Source organism: Piliocolobus tephrosceles, chromosome 13 (genome assembly GCF_002776525.5).
Source record: "Piliocolobus tephrosceles isolate RC106 chromosome 13, ASM277652v3, whole genome shotgun sequence".
Taxonomy (NCBI): Eukaryota; Metazoa; Chordata; class Mammalia; order Primates; family Cercopithecidae; genus Piliocolobus; species Piliocolobus tephrosceles.
The window spans coordinates 784,922-800,884 of NC_045446.1; the positions used below are offsets into that span (position 1 = coordinate 784,922).

The 15,963-nt window shown below is 50.1% G+C and overlaps 1 protein-coding gene across 1 annotated transcript in view; it reads left to right on the forward strand.

Annotated features, from left to right (window-relative positions):
• The first annotated feature begins 6,419 nt into the window (after positions 1–6,419).
• The window catches only part of AP2A2 (adaptor related protein complex 2 subunit alpha 2), a 48,091-nt gene continuing 38,547 nt past the window's right edge, over positions 6,420–15,963 (forward strand). Inside the window, exons 1-3 of the mRNA XM_026447314.2 lie at positions 6,420–6,831; positions 7,844–7,912; positions 15,632–15,774. Of these exons, the coding sequence (XP_026303099.1) occupies positions 15,724–15,774 (51 nt within the window). The 5' untranslated portion in view covers positions 6,420–6,831; positions 7,844–7,912; positions 15,632–15,723. The remainder of the gene's footprint in view (positions 6,832–7,843; positions 7,913–15,631; positions 15,775–15,963) is intronic.

Sequence of the window (15,963 nt, forward strand, 5' to 3'; positions counted from 1 at the left end):
GGAACAGTGCAGGATGGCTATGGCCAGCGTCTCTTTAACGAAGATCGGACTCTGTGTGTGGCTGGGCTTGTTGCAGACAGGGACAGTGCAGGATGGCCATGGCCAGCGTCTGTCTCTTTTTTTTTTTTTTTTTTGAGACAGGGTCCTGCTCTGTTGCCCAGGCTGGAGTGCAGTGGCACCATCTCGGCTCACTGCAAGCTCCAACTCCTGAGTTCATGCCATTCTCCTGCCTCAGCCTCCCGAGCAGCTGGGATTACAGGCACCCGCCACCACGCCTGGCTAATTTTTTTTGGTATTTTTAGTAGAGACGGGGTTTCACCGTGTTAGCCAGGATGGTCTCGATCTCCTGACCTCGTGATTCGCCTGCCTCGGCCTCCCAAAACGCTGGGATTTCAGGCGTGAGCCACTGTGCCTAGCCCGGCCAGTGTCTCTTTAACAAAGATCAGACTCTGCGTGTGGCTGGGCTTGTTGCTGTGGGTCAGTTACTCTTGCTGATGATTTACCCTTCAGAATTCAGCTCTTCCCCTTCTCCTCAAGCTAATTTATCTAAAAAGATAAGAGTTTTTGCTCGATCTATTCCTGGCAAGGTGGGGTGGCTGAAGTCCTCCTGTGAAGCCCTCTGCCTTATGGAGATCAGTGCAGTCTCCGTGGCACGAATTGGCGCCTGGCCAGTAACAGGAACACGCTCTGCTCCTTTACAGGAGAGTCCCTGATAGACCCTGGAATGCTCAGATTGTTACCTGCGTCCATCACAACTGCAGGGGTGCCACACTGATCATACAGCTTCTACTAGAGCATTTTTGGTAAATTTCGGACATGGTGGTTGACTTGAATGTGTCAGTCTTGCCTGCAGGTCATCATCCGTGATCCCAGCTGTGGTCGTGCTGGATTGTCTTTCTTGTTTTTGAGACAGGCGCTCTCTCTGTTGCGCAGTTGCCCAGGCTGGGGTGCAGTGGTGTCATCTCGGCTCACTGCAACCTCTGCCTCCCGAGTTCAGGCGATTCTTCCACTTCAGCTTCCCTAGTAGCTGGGATTACAGGCGCATGCCACCATGCCCGGCTAATTTTTGTGTTTTTAGTAGAGATGGGATTTCACCATGTTGCCCAGGCTGGTCTCGAACTCCTGACTTCAAGTGATCCACCCGCCTCAGCCTCCCAAAGTGCTGGGATTATAGGCGTGAGCCACTGCGCCTGGCTTGATTGCTTTTTTTTTTTTTTGAGACAGAGTCTCGCTCTGTCACCCAGGCTGGAGTGCAGTGGCCAGATTGAGGCTCACTGCAGGCTCCGCCTCCCGGGTTCACGCCATTCTCCTGCCTTAGCCTCCCCAGTAGCTGGGACTACAGGCTCCTGCCACCACGCCCGGCTAGTTTTTTTGTGTTTTTTAGTAGAGACAGGATTTCACCGTGTTAGCCAGGATGGTCTCAATCTCCTGACCTCGTGATTCGCCTGTCTTGGCCTCCCAAAGTGCTGGGATTACAGGCGTGAGCCACTGCGCCCGGCCCTGATTGCTTATTTTTATGTGAAATTAGTTTTCCTGAACTGTCAGAGGAGACATGGTCTGAGTGGCTTTTCTACTGTTGAGAGCCCTCCTCTGTTGTCTTCACACAGTGGCCTGCCTGGCAGCTGCAGTTAGAAGTCCCTGGCTGCGTCCTGGCTCCGTCCGCACGCTGTCACTGCACCTCCTCTTTTCCCTGCTTTTGCGTTGTCTCTGCTCAGTAGGGGCGCTGGGCCAGGTCACTCCAGCCCTGGTTCTTGCATCACGCTCAACCCTGTGTGGACACGGGCTGCTTGGGCTCTCCTGTCCTCAGGTCTGGCCAAGACGCTTTTTTTTTTTTTTTTTTTTTGAGACAGAGTCTCACTCTGTTGCCCAGGCTAGAGTGCAATGGTACGATCTCGGCTCACTGCAACCCCCGACTCCTGGGTTCAAGCAATTCTCCTGCCTCAGCTTCCCAAGTAGCTGGGATTACAGACGCGTGCCACGAGGCCTAATTTTTGTATTTTTAGTAGAGGTGGGGTTTCACCATGCTGGCCAGACTGGTCTTGAACTCCCGACCTCAGGTGATCCGCCCACCTCAGCCTCCCAAAGTGCAGCCTCCCAAAGTACAGGCATGAGCCACTGTGCCTGGCCTGTCTTCTACTTTCTCCTGCACAGACATGATGCCGTGAGGTTGTGCGGCCCTTGGTGGCTTTCCTTTTGAGGGACCTGGAGCTCAGAGGCACAAAAGAGTGAGTCAGAGGCTGGGCTTGGATTCCTGCCTTGCGTGCCGGCTCCCAAGTTCACTCTTGTCACCACCCTCCATGCTTTTCCTCAGGGGCTGGCCTGCCCTCATTTTAAAGTGTGTGTGTATGTGTGTTATGTATGTATATTTGTGTTTCTGCGTGTGTGTGTACATGTGTGTATGTGTGTGTATGTGTATTTGTGTTTATATGTATGTACGTATATGTGTATGTTGTATTTGTGTTTGTGTGTATAAGTAGTATTTGTGTTTGTGTACATGTGTGTATTTTTGAGTATCTGTATTTGTGTTTGTAAATGTGTGTATATGTATATTTGTGGTGTGTACATTTGTGTACTTGTACACAATGTGTTTATTTGGTTTGTGTGTTTGTGCATGCATTTGTGTGTATATGTGTGTATTTGTGTTTGTATAAATGTGTATTCATGTGTGTTTGTACATGTGTGTATCTGGTGTGTACGTGTATTTGTGTGTATTTGTATGTGTATTTGAGTATGTATTTGTGTATGTGTATTTGTACATGTGTATGTGTGTATTTTTGTATGTGTTTATGTATGTGTATTTGTGTGTGTGTGTGTATTTGGTGTGTACGTGTATTTGTGTATGTGTGTATTTGGTGTGTACGTGTGTGTGTGTATGTGTGTGTATTTGTGTGTGTATTTGGTGTGTACGTGTGTATGTGTATTTGTGTATGTGTGTATTGTGTATGTGTGTGTGTATTTGTGTATGTGTGTATTTGTGTGTGTATTTATGTGTGTATTTGGTGTGTATGTGTGTGTATGGGTGTGTGCATTTGTGTGTGCATTTGTGTGTGTATTTGTATATTTGCTGTGTACGTGTGTATGTGTATTTTTGTGTGTGTATTTGTGTATGTGTGTATTTGGTGTGTACGTGTGTGTGTTTGTGTGTGTGTATTTGTATTTGGTGTGTACGTGTGCGTGTGTGTTTGTGTATGTGTGTGTGTTGAAAATTGGGCAATTAAAGCTGTGGATGAGAAGCTGTGTCTTGTCTGTGTTTTTGTTCCACAGAGGAGAGGGGTTTAGCGGCTTGTTTCTCCTGGCGGTTGCCTCTGTAACTCTAAATTATGTGCTCTTAGTTTTAGTTTGTGGTTTCACAACCTTACATAAAATCTGTAGATTCCGCTTAGGAAAGTTGATGTAGCTCATGCAGTATTATTTTCTTGTTCTCCTGCCCCCAGGTTTTTATTATTTCTGCTTTGGATCTGAGCTCTGTTGATTCTGGACAACATGAGTTCCCCCTCAGAGTGGCTTCTTTCCCTGGTGTTTGGGCGGGTAAAGTAGAGGGCACGTGACAGGGAGAGAGCACAAGGTCCCCGGCTGCAGACTTAGTAGCACAGATCTATGTACACCTTTGTGAGAAGCATACATGTACACACAGTGAGTGGCGCACACACGGGCACACACAGTGAGGCACACGCACACTGGCACACTGCACCCAGTGCAGAGTGCTTCACCCATGCGCAGTCCCAGCTGTGTGAAGCTGCCTGCAGGCTTTGTGTGGCAGAAGCTCCCAAGACACTGTTTTCATGACTTTCAGCCAAGTTCAAAAAACCTGCCATCCTGGGGGGCATCAGGCTGCCAGCATCCTCCTGTGCCTGCTGCCCTGCTTTCTTGCGGAGCCGTCCGCTGGTCAGCCGTCATACAGAGAGGAGTGGGGATGCTGAGACTCTGGGCAGCCTGCCCAGGGGTCACTGCCGTGAGCAGCTTTCAGGGCTGGGAAGAGACGGGGACAGGAGGTTTGAGTGTGTCTGTGTCTTGTTGAAGGTCCTCCGAGGGCAGAAGCTGGTGTGTTCCCAGCACCTGGGGCAGTGCTGGGTGGGGGAGCCGCCACATAGGCACTTGATTTTCCTGTTCTGACCACCTGTCCATCTGGAGTTTTCTAGGGCAGGACTGGCTCAAAGGAGTGTTTGTTCAATTCAGGAAACATTCAGCCTTATTTGTTAGCAAATGTGTGGTAAAAGACAAACGATGTTCTGGAGGAGGGAGCTTGTCTTGTGGGGGAGGCAAGATCAGTTTTGGAAGCAGCAGTGGTTGAGTTAGGCCCCGTGACTGCGTAGGGCAGGGGTGAACTCCGTGTCCTCTGATCTGTGCGCACCAGGCCTGGCGGGGCCGCTTGTGCCATGTTCTGATTTGGATGGGTTGCTGCAGAGGCCTTTTACTTCAGCCAGAGATCCTTAAACCACAGACTCAGTTGAGAAGGTTTTTTAAATAGTCAAATTTGTTGTTGCTTTAAAAAAGTGACTTAGGGCCAGGTGCAGTGGCTTACACCTGTAATCCCATCACTTCAGCAGGCCGAGGTGAGAGGACTGCTTGAGCTCGGGAGTTCGAGACCAGCCCAAATATCACAGTGAGAACTTGTCTCTGTTTTTTCTTTTTCCTTTTTTTCTTTTTTGGGACGGAATCTTGCTCTGTCACCTCGGCTCACTGCAACTTCTGCCTCCTGGGTTCAAATGATTCTCCTGCCTCAGCCTCCCAAGTAGCTGGGACTACAGGCATCTGCCACCACACCTGGCTAATTTTTGTATTTTCAGTAGAGACGGGGTTTCACCACGTTGGCCAGGCTGGTCTCAGACTCCTGACCTCAGGCGATCCACCTGCCTTGAATGAGGTACCTCCGCTCCTGGCCGTATTTTTAATTTTTTAAAAAATAAGAATAAAATGTGACTTAAATGTACACAAACTTGTTTTTGCACACAACTCACCTTACCCTGTGTGATGAATAATTGTATTTTGACAGTGCTTGTTAAACGTGTGTCCCTATTAAGATCACTTTGTACTCTTTAAGCCTTAGTTTTCACGGCTGGTCCAGGTAGAGTTAAACTACACATGGTCTCGTCTCTCTCCCATGCCTGGCTTGTGACGTACATGCAAGTATTTGTTGACCAAGGGCCATTTAGCAATAGATTTAGCATGTACTGAAAGTTTGGTTGTCGCATGTCTAATGTGCATTTTCCCTCTTTTGTACAATAGAGAATTCCCAGATTTCGTGGGTGTGAGCTGAGAAAAGACTTTAAGCTATTATTCCTCTGCTGTCCCACTATAACACAGAAGACTTCTGTGACCCCAAAACATGTGGGGATTTCTCCCCATCAGCAAACAAGCAATCAGCTCTGCAGTGGGCACCAGCTGGGTATCCTCCAGCTCGATTCTGGCACCATCTATGTGGAGGTAGTGTCAGATCCCACAGGCAGTCCCAGGACTGCCCCTACTTCTCATGTTAGCCTCAAGCCTCGGGTTGTGACCTATGCTCCTGCATGACAGACTGTGAATGGACATCTCCTGACCCCCTCTTTGGATTCAGTTTGCTAGAGTGGCTCACAGAACTCAGGGAGACACATTTCTTTGGTCATAAAGGCTAGTGCGAAGGGTGCAGGTGAAGTGATGCGTAGGGCATGGTACTGGGGCATGGCCGCTCCGTGTCCCTCCAGGGATCCCCCTGTGTTCAGTTATCTGGACGCTCCCCAAACCCTGTCCGCCCGGGCCTTTTGTGGAGACTTCACTGGATAGGCATGATTGACAGCCGTGTACAAATGGGACTGGACCAAAAGGGTGTGATCTAAACCCAGTAGAGCCTGTCTGTGCAGATTCTTCCTGGCCTCTCTGTGTAGCATTCCTCCCCCGGGGTGTGGGGCAGGGCCCTTTGAGAAATGGGGGTCTTGTGACCCACAGTCAGACAAGGTAGGTCAGAGAATTTATTTGTGGCCAGCTCCAAGACAGAAAGGCGGGGGGTGTTAGAGTCCCTTGCTAGTCTCAGGGCCTGCCTTGGGGAAAAATACTGGGAGCTGTGAGAGTTGTGAGCCAGGAACTGTGGACAGACCCAGCATGTCCGTATAATATCACAGTCGGATATTATCAAAGTGGACTTACCAGATTTTGTAGGAAGACCCTTGTGTTCCTACAAACCACTGTTGCCCTGCAGCGCAGACCTACTCCCTGTATCGTAATCCCTCCTTGCTTCATCTGCTTTCCTTCCGCGGTCCATGGTGATTAAATAGGTGTGCGACTTCTTGATCAGTAAGTCTTCTGCCAGACTGTGTCTTCCATGAGGGTAACAGAGACCATGTCTGTTTTTGCTCATCCTTGTGCCTTGGTGCCCAGCACAGTGTGTGGACTGTTGTAGGTGCCCAGTGGATATTTATGGAACAGATGCATCAGTCTGTCTTTAAGGTTCCCTCTAGCTGTGGACTGAGTTGCCTCCGTGGCTCCACCCCAGTTCATATGCTGAAGCCCCAACCCCAGTGTGACTGGATTTGGAGATAGGGCTTTCAGAAGGCAGTTAAGGTTAAATGAAGTCATAGGGGTGGGGTCCTAATCTTATAGGACTGATGGCCTTATAAGAGGAAGAGAGAGTGTGCTCGCTTCATAAGCAGACATCAAAGAAAGGCCACGTGGCTTTCTTTAGAAAGAAGAAAGAAGGTGGATAGAAGGTGGCTGTCTGCAAGCCAGGAAGAGAGCCCTCACCAGAAACCACCCTGCTGGTGCACTGACCACAGACGTCCAGCCTCCAGGACTGTGAGATAAACTTTCAGCCACCCAGCCTGGGGTGTTTTGTCATGGCAGCCAGAGCAGACTAAGGTACCTGTAACTAAGTAAGAGACATGAAATTGAAATGTGTCAATTCAGGTATTTTGATTGCCGTTGGGGATGGATAAGCCAAAAAGAAAGATTGTTTTAAATGACTAGATTTTGTAACAGATAGGTCGTAATATCTATCAACAGATAGACTGAGTAGATCAGTCTTTCCTGCTTTGGACAGAAGCTAGCCTTTGGGCCTGTTGGTGGGAGCACTCCTAGTGTTATTAATGATATTAGTACCTAACCGTATTTGTTGAGGACTTCTCTTGTAGGAATGCTCATCCCATCATGAGGGCCCACCTCATCACCCCATCTAAACCCAGTCACCTTCCAAAGGTTCCATCTTCAGATACCATGACATTGAGTTTAGGGCTTCAACATGCGAATTTTGGGGGGACAGAAACGTTCAGTCCATACGGCAGAGGAGGCAGGCTGATGGGCCCAGCCTTTATTTTAACGGGCACATCTGAGCTGAGTCTTGAAGGATGCGTGTTGCAGAGGCTGCATCTGTTTTGCGACTTCAGTTGATCCAGGAGGAAACTGTGGGGGTGAATTTATAAAAGAAACTTGGAAGCCTGTAGTAGTAAAACTGTGTACTTTTGGCAGTGAAAGTTGATTTTAGGAGTAAACCGCTGTATTATTAGTGGATGATGATTTATCATGGCAAACATCCAGCAGGTATTTGAGTTCTGAGCTTGGTAAAAAGGTAGCATTAGAAATGGTGCTGTGGAGCACCCCTGGGTGTGCGGCGGCCGGCCGGGGTGGTTCAGGACGTACGTGCTCCTTCGCTGTCCTGACCCAGGCGCTCCCCTCGGCTGGGTCCTGACTCCAGCCCTGCTGCAGCCCCTTTCTGCCAGCTCTGGGTTGGAGGCAGGTGTCTGCTTTGGCTTTTCTCCTGCCTTGAAGTGGGGCCTCAACCCATTCGTGAATTCTGAGTGTCAGTCTTATCAGAGAAATGGTGTTTCTTTAGAAATCAGCTAAAATAAAAATGCCTTTTGGTTCTTTTTTTTAGGCAAAAGTAAAGAAGCAGAAATAAAAAGGATAAACAAGGAACTGGCAAATATCAGATCAAAATTTAAAGGTAAGTATGTTTAACCTTTTCCAGGAAATGTCCTGTTGTAAATTTTCTGTAATAAGAACCCTATCTTTTAATACTGTCTTCTTTTCCCCCACACTGAAGTGAAGTTCTCAGTTTCTACAGTTTCTATCAGGGCTCTGTCAGAATTAGGTAATGGCATGTGTGTAGCTGGTTAGGTGCGGCGGCCCCTCCTGGTGTCTGGTCTTTTCCTGGAGCTGGAACAGCACCGGTGCAGTGCCCGGCTGCATGTCACAGTGTTAGCCACCAGGCCAGTGTGCTGGGGGTTCAGAGGACAAACACCAAGTATGGGAAGTGCTCTGCGCAAGGCGCCACCAAACATTCCTGCTGACGGTCAACAGGGACCTGACCCGCTCTCGGCAGACTACCTCTCTGTGAGCCAGTGTGTGGGCTGAGTGCCTTCCCTGAATATCCTTACTTGGAAGAATTGTGAAGTATAGGCTTAGTTTTCAGCCCTTAGGACATTTGTGAAAGCCCAGTAATCCTTCAAGCCTTAGTTTTTCAGTTAATGTTTACAGATTTGCGATCTGGCTCACCTCCCTTTGCATACCTCAGCCACAGTGTAGCTGAAATTGCCCAGGCACAGTGAGTCAGGGAGAGGGCTGAGCCTGACCCCTGTAGAACTGGAGGGACAGGCAGAACACAGCTTGGGGACTCCTGGAGTTTTATGGGATGGGTGCTTTTGAGGGCTTGAGAATGGAGAATGGATATCCAGTAGTTTCTTTTTTTTTTTTTCCTGAGATGGAGTCTTGCTGTGTCGCCCAGTGTGGAGTACAGTGGCATGATCTTGGCTCACCGCAACCTCTGCCTTCCAGGTTCAAGCGATTCTCCTACCTCAGCCTCCCAAGTAGCTGGGATTACAGGCGTGTGCCACCACACACCTGTAATTTTATTTAGTAGAGACAGGGTTTCTCCATGTTAGCCAGGCTGGTCTTGAACTCCCGACCTCAAGTGATCTGTGCACCTTGCCCTCCCAAAGTGCTGGGATTACAGGCGTGAGACACTACTGTGCCTGGCCTGGCTGATTTTTGTACTTTTAGTAGAGACGGGGTTTCTCCGTGTTGGTCAGGCTGGTCTTGAATTCCCGACCTCAGGTGATTCGCCCGCTTTGGCCTCCCAAAGTGCTGGGATTACAGGCATGAGCCACCATGCCCGGTGTGCACATTGTTACATTGTTCTCAAATGTAAAATGGGGAAACCAGTGATCTCAAATTGGGTTCTCCAGGATGTGGACTCTGAAATGGGCTGTGTACAGAAGATTTATTGGAGAGTAACACCAGTGAAAAGTAAAGGGCAGAAGCAGAAGGAGATGTGGGTCTGACAGAGTCGCTACCACCTGCCCATCAGGGAGCTCAGGAGCCCAGATTGCCGGCTGGAGGCGGTGGCCCTGGGTTGAAAGGGCTGCACCCTGGCACCCTCTCACTCAGCCGTGGCTCTCCACCTGGGGAGCCTGACCCTGACAAAGCCAGCCCCTGCCAGCCGGCCTTACTCTTGGCGCCACTGGGCCTTCATTGAGCGGGATCTGTGTCTGCTCATGGTGAGGAAATGAGAAATACATAGAAATTGCTTGAAAAGAAACCAGCGCTCAGCCAATGTTAATCCATTTTGTTGTTGTGAAAAGGATTCATGGCCTTTAGAATGCTAAAGATTAAATTTGAATGGGAGATTTTTATAGGGTTCAGAATAATAATCGAATTTGTTGAGGTATAACTTTAAAGACTTTGTTAGGCTGTTAAATTTACAAACTCTCTGGCCAGGTGTGGTGGCTTCACGCCTGTAATCCCAGCACTTTGGGAGGCTGAGGCGGGTGGATCACTTGAGGTCAGGAGTTCAAAACCAGCCTGACCAACATGGTAAAACCCCATCTCTGCTAAAAATACAAAAAAATTTAGCTGGGCATGGTGGCATGTGCCTGTAATCCCAGCTACTCCTGAGGCAGGAGAATTACTCAAATGCGGGAGGTGGAGGTTGTAGTGAGCTGAGATCGCGCTGTTGCACTCCAGCCTGGGTGATAAGAGCAAAACTCCATCTCAAAAAAAAAAAAAAAAAAAAAATGGGAGCCGGGCATGGGCTCATGCCTGTAATCCCAGCACTTTAGGAGGCCGAGGTGGGCGGGTCGCTTGAGGTCGGGAGTTCAAGACCAGCCTGGCCAACATGGTGAAACTCCATCTTTACTAAAAATACAAAGATTAGCTGGGTGTGGTGGAGCCTCTCTATAGTCCCAGCTACTTGGGAGCCTGAGGCAGGAGAATCACTTGAACTGGTGAGGCGGAGGTTTCAGTGAGCCGAGATTGTGCCACTGCACTCCAGCCTGGGAGACAGAGCAGGGCTCCGTCTCAAAAAAAAGAAATTTTTTTTACAAACTCTGTATAAATATTTTGGGACTAAAGGAGACTTCATGCCTGTCTAGCTGTCCTCGGTAGGGAAGGCGGCCCGCCTACACAGCGTCCTCGGTAGGGAAGGCGGCCCCGCCTACACAGTGACGTGTTGGCTTTTGTTGAGCGCGCGCGTACCCTGGATGGTGGCAGCAGACACAGAAGAAAATCTACTCCTTGTCCGTAAGAAATGTGCTGCCTGAGGCCTGCCCTGCCAGCTGTGGGTAGATGGGGTGACTTGGAGCTGTGCTCTCCAATTTAGCAACAGAGTCTCAGTCACACTCCTAGGTCTAAATGTTCTGGCAGCCTCATTGGAAAAGAGTAAAAAGGAGCACATGAAATTAATCATATATTTTATTTAGTTCAGTATATCTAAAATATCGTCGTAATCAATTGAAAAAAACTGGCCGTCATGGTGGCTCACACCTGTAATCCCAGCCCTTTGGGAGGCCGAGGTGGCTGGATCACTTGAGGTCAGGAGTTTGAGACCAGCCTGACCAACATGGTGAAACCCCATGTCTGTTAAAAATGCAGGACTTATCCGGGCATGGTGGTGGGCGCATGTAATCCCAGCTACTCGGGAGGCTGAGGCAGGAGAATCGCTTGAACCCGGGAGGCAGAGGTTGCAGTGAGCCGAGATCATGCCAGTGCACTCCAACCTGGGTGACAAAGTGAAACCCTGTCCCAGAAAAAAATAAAAAATAAAAAAAACAAGATACCGAGTTATTTTACACCAGGTCTTTGAAGTCTGGTTGTGTGTGTCACACTTAGAGTGAGTCTCACTTTGGACTGGCTGTTTCACTTGCTTACTGACTGCATGTGGCATGAGGCTGCTATGTGAGCACTGCTGATGTAGACCAACCCTTCTGCTGAAAACAATTGATCGATTGATTGATCTGTTGATTTATTGAGACAAGATCTTGCTCTGTTGGCCAGGCTGCCCATTGCAATCATGGCTCACTGCAGCCTCAACACCCTGGGCTCAAGTCATCCTTCCACCTCAGGCTCCCAAGTAGCTGGGACCACAGGCGCCACCACCATGCCTGGCTAACATGTAAAACAAGTTTTGTAGAGATGAGGTCTTGCCATGTTACCTGGGCTGTTTTCAAACTGATGGGCTCAAGCGATCAGTCTGCCTTGGCCTCCCAAAGTGCTGGGATTATAGGCACGAGCCACTGCGCCTGGCCCCTAGGAGTGTGGGTCCACTCGTGGGTGGAGGTGGGAGGCTGTCAAACACCCGAAGTGTATAGAGCGGCCTCCACAACAGAGGTGTCGGCCAGGGTGTCCGTAGTGCCAGGGCTGATGAGCCTTGTCTGGAGGGATGATAGTCAAAGACTGGAGACCCCCTTCCACAGTGAACTGAAGGCCTCACCCAGAGGTAATACCCGCAGGGCAGAGTGAACTGTCAGCGAGCCAGTCTTCTTCCAGACTTGCAGCTGGGGTCTTGACATGGGGGTGCTGTGCACAACCTCAAAATGTTGGGAAAGTGACAACTAGGGAAAGAATCGATATCCAAGAAAAATACCTTTTAAGAATGAAGCTAAGTACCTGCTGAAGACAGAAATGGAAAGAATTTCCTACCAGAAGGCCTGTGCTAAAGGAAATTCCAAAGGAAATAATCCCAGATGGAAGTGTGGAGATGGAAAGCATGGAATGGGCAGGACAGCGGGAGATGTGTAGGTCACTCCAGTGCATTGTGTCTCGTGGTCATGTCTGTCTCTGGAGTTTCTTCAGTAGTGCTGTGAACTTCAGAGAGTTGAATCCGTATTTGTTTGCCATGAAGAAAACTGTAGGCCCAGATGGCTATGAGGGTTGTTAGGTGTGACCATCTGACGTGTGGCCTAAGGTGTGTGGACAGAAGTGTTCCTGTCAGTCCCAACCTCCGCTTTAAGGGAGTCTCCCCTCTGGGCTCTTCCTACCTCCGCTATGGCAAGAACGTGCTTTGGGTAGCGTGGGCCCAGAGCACAGCCGTGGACAGCAGGCCTGACCAGGTCTGACGGTGTCTTGACGGTGGCCTGTAGATGCATGGGTACGCACCTGCCATGCTTGCAGGAGCCCAGGGGAGTTGCTGGGATGTTCACGGGTGTGGCTTCCATGTTTAAGCCTTTAGAAAACAGCTTCTGTGTTCTCATACTCTGCAGTAGAGACATGGTAGTTTCTTTGTTTCTTTTTTAAAGAGACAGGGTCTTGTTCTGTTGCCCAGGCTGGAGTGCTGTGGCATGATCCTAACTCACTGCAGCCTTGACTTCCTGGGCTCAGGTGATCCTCCTGCCTCCACCTCCCGAGTGGCTAGGACAACAGGTGTGCACCACCATGCCCAGCGAAATTTAAAACTTGTTGTAGGCCGGGCGCGGTGGCTCAAGCCTGTAATCCCAGCACTTTGGGAGGCCGAGACGAGCAGATCACGAGGCCAGGAGATTGAGACCATTCTGGCTAACACGGTGAAACCCCGTCTCTACTAAAAATACAAAAAACTAGCCGGGCGAGGTGGCGGGCGCCTGTAGTCCCAGCTATTCGGGAGGCTGAGGCAGGGGAATGGTGTGAGCCTGGGAGGCGGAGCTTGCGGTGAGCCAAGATCCGGCCACTGCACTCCAGCCTGGGCGACAGAGCGAGACTCCGTCTCAAAAAAAAAAAACAACAAAAAAAAACTTGTTGTAGAGATGGTGTCTCGCTATGTTTCCCATGCTGATCACGAATTCATGGCCTCAGGTGAACTCACCCACCTCGAGTGAATCCTCCCAAAAATGGTGGGATTACAGGCGAGAGCCACTGCACCTGGCTGGTCATTTCTTATTTTCGATCGGCTCCAGGAGTTTCCCAGGTAGTGCACATTAATTTGCTAACTAGGCTGGGCGCGGTGGCTCATGCCTATAATCCTAGCACTCTGGGAGGCCAAGGCAGGCAGATCACTTAAGCTCAGGAGTTCAAGACCAGCCTGGGCAACATGGTGAAACCCTAAAAATCTCTACTAAAAGTACAAAAATTAGCCGTGCGTGGTGGCACATGCCTGTGGTCCCAGCTACTCGGGAGACTGAAGTGGGAGGATCACTTGAGCCTAGGAGGCTGAGGCTGCAGTGAGCCATGGTCATGCCACTGCACTCCAGCCTGGGTGACAGAGCGAGACCTTGTCTCAAGACAAAACACTTTAGTTTTTCTTTCACTTGGGCAGCCTGTTGTTCCTTTTACCATTAGTTTGCTTGATTATTAATTCATTGATGTAAAAGGCAAAAACGGAGCAACTGCCTTGTACCACACACTGTTGTTGGGGCTGGTGTGCGTTGGTGAGGAAGTGGAAGGAGTCCCCACCCTGCCTCCGAGAGTGTGAGCCCCGTGCAGGCTGTGGGGGTTGGAGAGAGTGGAGCCAGCAGCGCCTCTGGCTGGTGACCAGATGGCTGGTGACCAGTCGGGTCTCTGTCCCTCTTCCCAACTTTCAGGTCAAGAGAAAGCCTTGAGGCTCTGGTTCCTGACTCACTCTCCAGTTTATCTTACTCGACTTGATATTTTGTTATAAAAAAATACCAGGCCAGGCGCGGTGGCTCATGCCTGTAATCCCAGCCGAGGTGGGCAGATCACCAGGTTAGGAGTTTGAGACCAGCCTGACCAACATGTTGAAACCCTGTCTCTACTAAAAATACAAAAATTAGCCGGGTGTGGTGGCGCGTGCCTGTAATCCCAGCACAAGAATCACTTGAACCTGGGAGGCGGAGCTTGCAGTGAGCCAAGATTGCGCCACTGCACTCCAGCCTGGGTGACAGAGTGAGACTGTCTCAAAAAAAAAAAAAAAAAGAAGCAGGTTGCAGTCATTCTGAGGTAGATATTTTGTCACATTTTATCATCTGTGAAAGATGGTGCTCATGAACCTGTGTTGTGACCTTATGTTGCCCCAGACCCCTGACGCTCCGTGTCTGCTGTGCTGTTTCATTTTTATAATAACCTGCTAAGGAAGTTGGGCTCAGAGAGGTTAAGGGATATGGTAAGGGAGGCTGGAACCGGGTTGGGTCTGCTTTTATTTATATTGTCTGGTCTGTTAAATGATGTTAATTTGCTGCTGACAACGAACGGACTTCTCATGAGCTCCTTGGAGTCCAGTGTCCAGCTGACTGGCTGACTGGCGATGCACTGTTCCCCAGGAAAGTGGCTGGTCTGTATTCTACACAGCCTGAGAGGTTGTCCATGGAGGTGTAAGCGCCCCAGCCCTTCACAAGAAGGGGGCCAGAGCAGCTGGCGTGGTTGGGCTGTCTTCCCAGTCTGCGTTCCTTCACGCTGTGGCAGCAGAGTCTCCGTGAGACCTGGCCTCGAGGCCGCCTTTCCCGCTCGCCTCCACAGCCTGCTGGAGGCTGGCTCCGAGGGGCCCTCCCTCACCTCTCAGGTGGGATAGGAATGCAGAGCGGTCCTTTTTTTTTTTTTTTGAGACGGAGTTTCGCTTTTGGTGCCCAGGCTGGAATACAATGGCGTGATCTCGGCTCACTGCAACCTCCGCCTCCCAGGTTCAAGCAATTCTCCTGCCTCAGCCTCCCGAGTAGCTGGGATTACAGGCATGCACCACCATGCCCGGCTAATTTTGTATTTTTACTAGGGATGGGGTTTCTACATGTTGAGGCTGATCTTGAACTCCTGACCTCAGGTTATCTGCCCGCCTTGGCCTCCCAAAGTGCTGGGATTACAGGTGTGAGCCACCGCGCCCGGCCCAGAATGGCCCTTTAAGGGTCGGTTTTATATTTTGGAATTTTATACTCTGCCAGTTACATGTTTTGAACCTGCTCTACTGTGATCCTTTGTGAGGGACTCAGGCAAACTGGGATGAGGCAGAGAAACAGAAGCCCTAGGGGCCATCGCGTGTGGGCCTTGTTTTCATGACTAGCTGATTTGCCCTAGAATGGCTGTGAAGTGGCAGATAATTTAGACTGTTCATCTGCCCAAATTAATAAATTGATTTCAAAGACAAGCTTGATGGTTGAAGGCAGGGTTTGCAAGTTCCGTCACAGCAGGGCCCTTTGTGGGATTTTGGCTGGTCGGAGTGAGGCCCTGTGAGGGCCAGCTGGGCTGCACCTGCCCAGGGTTGTCCTGGGAGGGCAGAACTCTTGTTGCCAGGTGTTCTGGTGCCTGTTTTTGAAAGGGAAATAAAAAACTTGGATTCTGATGAGTACCAGGAGGTTAGAAAGGTTATCCATGCTCAGCAGCGTCTGCAGCTGCGCGTGCCTGGGCCCGGCCACCCCTCTGCTGGAGGCCTGTGTGTTCTGCCTGCTGTTCTGCTGCACTGCCCTCTGCTCTCCCCTCTCCCCTGCCTCTGCCCGCCTGGAATAAAACCTCTTCCCCACCTTTTCTGTAGGTGACAAGGCTCTTGATGGCTATAGTAAAAAAAAGTACGTCTGCAAGTTGCTCTTCATCTTTCTCCTTGGTCATGACATTGACTTTGGACACATGGAGGCTGTGAACCTGCTGAGTTCAAACAGATACACGGAAAAGCAGATCGTGAGTATCGCTGCAGGTGGAGGCGGTGGAGGACGGCCTGTGCCTGGCAGGACTGAGGCCCCGTGCCCACGTAGGGTCGCCGCTTCCTTCTCTGCCCACAGCTGACATGAGCCATGTGGGTCTGCTGCAGATGGAGACGCATGCCCAGTCCGTGTTAGCACCTGCTGCCAACACCTTGAGGGCCCCCTT